The sequence below is a fragment of the Oncorhynchus keta genome, chromosome 34 (genome assembly GCF_023373465.1).
Source record: "Oncorhynchus keta strain PuntledgeMale-10-30-2019 chromosome 34, Oket_V2, whole genome shotgun sequence".
Lineage (NCBI taxonomy): Eukaryota > Metazoa > Chordata > Actinopteri > Salmoniformes > Salmonidae > Oncorhynchus > Oncorhynchus keta.
This window is the reverse complement of record NC_068454.1, coordinates 77,591,401-77,594,020: the sequence shown is the minus strand read 5'-3', so window position 1 is coordinate 77,594,020 and position 2,620 is coordinate 77,591,401. Positions and strand designations below refer to the sequence as shown.

Here is a 2,620-nt window from a genome sequence, read left to right as displayed (position 1 = left end):
CTCTTTCCCTCTGCTCCTCTGACCCTCTTCAGGTCCTCCTCTTTCCCTCTGCTCCTCTTCAGGTCATCCTCTTTCCCTCTGCTCCTCTTCAGGTCATCCTCTTTCCCTCTGCTCCTCTGACCCTCTTCAGGTCCTCCTCTTTCCCTCTGCTCCTCTTCAGGTCATCCTCTTTCCCTCTGCTTCTCTTCAGGTCATCATCTTTCCCTCTGCTCCTCTGACCCTCTTCAGGTCCTCCTCTTTCCCTCTGCTCCTCTGACCCTCTTCAGGTCCTCCTCTTTCCCTCTGCTCCTCTTCAGGTCTTCCTCTTTCCCTCTGCTCCTCTGACCCTCTTCAGGTCCTCCTCTTTCCCTCTGCTCCTCTTCAGGTCATCCTCTTTCCCTCTGCTCCTCTTCAGGTCATCCTCTTTCCCTCTGCTCCTCTTCAGGTCATCCTCTTTCCCTCTGCTCCTCTGACCCTCTTCAGGTCTTCCTCTTTCCCTCTGCTCCTCTTCAGGTCCTCCTCTTTCCCTCTGCTCCTCTTCAGGTCATCCTCTTTCCCTCTGCTCCTCTGACCCTCTTCAGGTCCTCCTCTTTCCCTCTGCTCCTCTGACCCTCTTCAGGTCTTCCTCTTTCCCTCTGCTCCTCTTCAGGTCATCCTCTTTCCCTCTGCTCCTCTGTCCCTCTTCAGGTCATCCTCTTTCCCTCTGCTCCTCTGACCCTCTTCAGGTCCTCCTCTTTCCCTCTGCTCCTCTTCAGGTCATCCTCTTTCCCTCTGCTCCTCTGACCCTCTTCAGGTCCTCCTCTTTCCCTCTGCTCCTCTTCAGGTCATCCTCTTTCCCTCTGCTCCTCTGACCCTCTTCAGGTCCTCCTCTTTCCCTCTGCTCCTCTTCAGGTCCTCCTCTTTCCCTCTGCTCCTCTGACCCTCTTCAGGTCCTCCTCTTTCCCTCTGCTCCTCTTCAGGTCCTCCTCTTTCCCTCTGCTCCTCTTCAGGTCATCCTCTTTCCCTCTGCTCCTCTGACCCTCTTCAGGTCCTCCTCTTTCCCTCTGCTCCTCTGACCCTCTTCAGGTCCTCCTCTTTCCCTCTGCTCCTCTTCAGGTCCTCCTCTTTCCCTCTGCTCCTCTTCAGGTCCTCCTCTTTCAGCTTTGTATTTAGTTCTTTATGTTATGCTGTTTTTCTTCTCCATTCACCTGTTCTGAATGCGTTCCTGTCTTCTGAGCTCCTGTGAAAAACTGCTTTCATATTTCAGTAGTCTAGTCAGAATATTCCCTCTCATGTTCTATGTCCCTTGCTTTCATCTTTCAGTAGTCTAGTCAGAATATTCCCTCTCCTCATGTTCTATGTCCCTTGCTTTCATCTTTCAGTAGTCTAGTCAGAATATTCCCTCTTCTCATGTTCTATGTCCCTTGCTTTCATCTTTCGGTAGTCTAGTCAGAATATTCCCTCTCCTCATGTTCTATGTCCCTTGCTTTCATCTTTCAGTAGTCTAGTCAGAATATTCCCTCTCATGTTCTATGTCCCTTGCTTTCATCTTTCAGTAGTCTAGTCAGAATATTCCCTCTCCTCATGTTCTATGTCCCTTGCTTTCATCTTTCAGTAGTCTAGTCAGAATATTCCCTCTCCTCATGTTCTATGTCCCTTGCTTTCATCTTTCGGTAGTCTAGTCAGAATATTCCCTCTCCTCATGTTCTATGTCCCTTGCTTTCATCTTTCAGTAGTCTAGTCAGAATATTCCCTCTCATGTTCTATGTCCCTTGCTTTCATCTTTCAGTAGTCTAGTCAGAATATTCCCTCTCCTCATGTTCTATGTCCCTTGCTTTCATCTTTCAGTAGTCTAGTCAGAATATTCCCTCTCCTCATGTTCTATGTCCCTTGCTTTCATCTTTCAGTAGTCTAGTCAGAATATTCCCTCTCCTCATGTTCTATGCCCCTTGCTTTCATCTTTCAGTAGTCTAGTCAGAATATTCCCTCTCCTCATGTTCTATGTCCCTTGCTTTCATCTTTCAGTAGTCTAGTCAGAATATTCCCTCATGTTCTATGTCCCTTGATTTCATCTTTCAGTAGTCGAGTCAGAATATTCCCTCATGTTCTATGCCCCTTGCTTTAATTTTTCTCTTGTACCTGCTGTCTGTCACCTCTTATTCCTGTGTGCTTTTCTCTTACTAGAACTTATTTTCCTTCATTATGAATTTACACAGAAGAGATTAATCTTGTAGAATTTTCTCTCCACGACATGGTAATGAGGATTTCTATTCTGTGGCTTGTAGCTTTAGTGCTTGTTGCTTCTTCAGCCTACTCAATTTCCTCATTATTTTTAATGCCTTTTCCCAACTGCTCTCTGGTCATACTGTGAGCCATTCTTTTGACATTGAATATTGTGCCAATCCCTAGAAACAGTGCAATCATGTTGATCAGTGACATGATAGCCAGAATTTCAGGACTTTGACGTCAATCTATCAACTCACTGAACTGTCCCTGTAATATGATTGATTGTCCATTGCTGTCTCTCAGTTCAGATTTTTATTAAAATAATAAATGCCTTTAACAATGTTCAGTTTGAGTAGTCTTCTGGGTTTGATGCAATTTGTACATTGATTAAGTAGAAGTGCAACATGTCATTTCTATAACTCAAGACAAACAATAC

The 2,620-nt window shown here is 45.8% G+C and overlaps 1 protein-coding gene across 1 annotated transcript in view; it reads left to right on the top strand.

Annotated features, from left to right (window-relative positions):
- LOC118375170 (uncharacterized) overlaps positions 1–2,526 on the top strand; it is a 6,846-nt gene extending 4,320 nt beyond the window's left edge. The window contains exons 3-9 of the mRNA XM_052492673.1: positions 1–62; positions 93–160; positions 335–424; positions 629–802; positions 841–870; positions 909–968; positions 1,045–2,526. The exon at positions 1–62 is cut by the window's left edge and continues 6 nt beyond it. Of these exons, the coding sequence (XP_052348633.1) occupies positions 1–62; positions 93–160; positions 335–424; positions 629–802; positions 841–870; positions 909–968; positions 1,045–1,204 (644 nt within the window). The 3' untranslated portion in view covers positions 1,205–2,526. The remainder of the gene's footprint in view (positions 63–92; positions 161–334; positions 425–628; positions 803–840; positions 871–908; positions 969–1,044) is intronic.
- Positions 2,527–2,620: the final 94 nt, after the last annotated feature.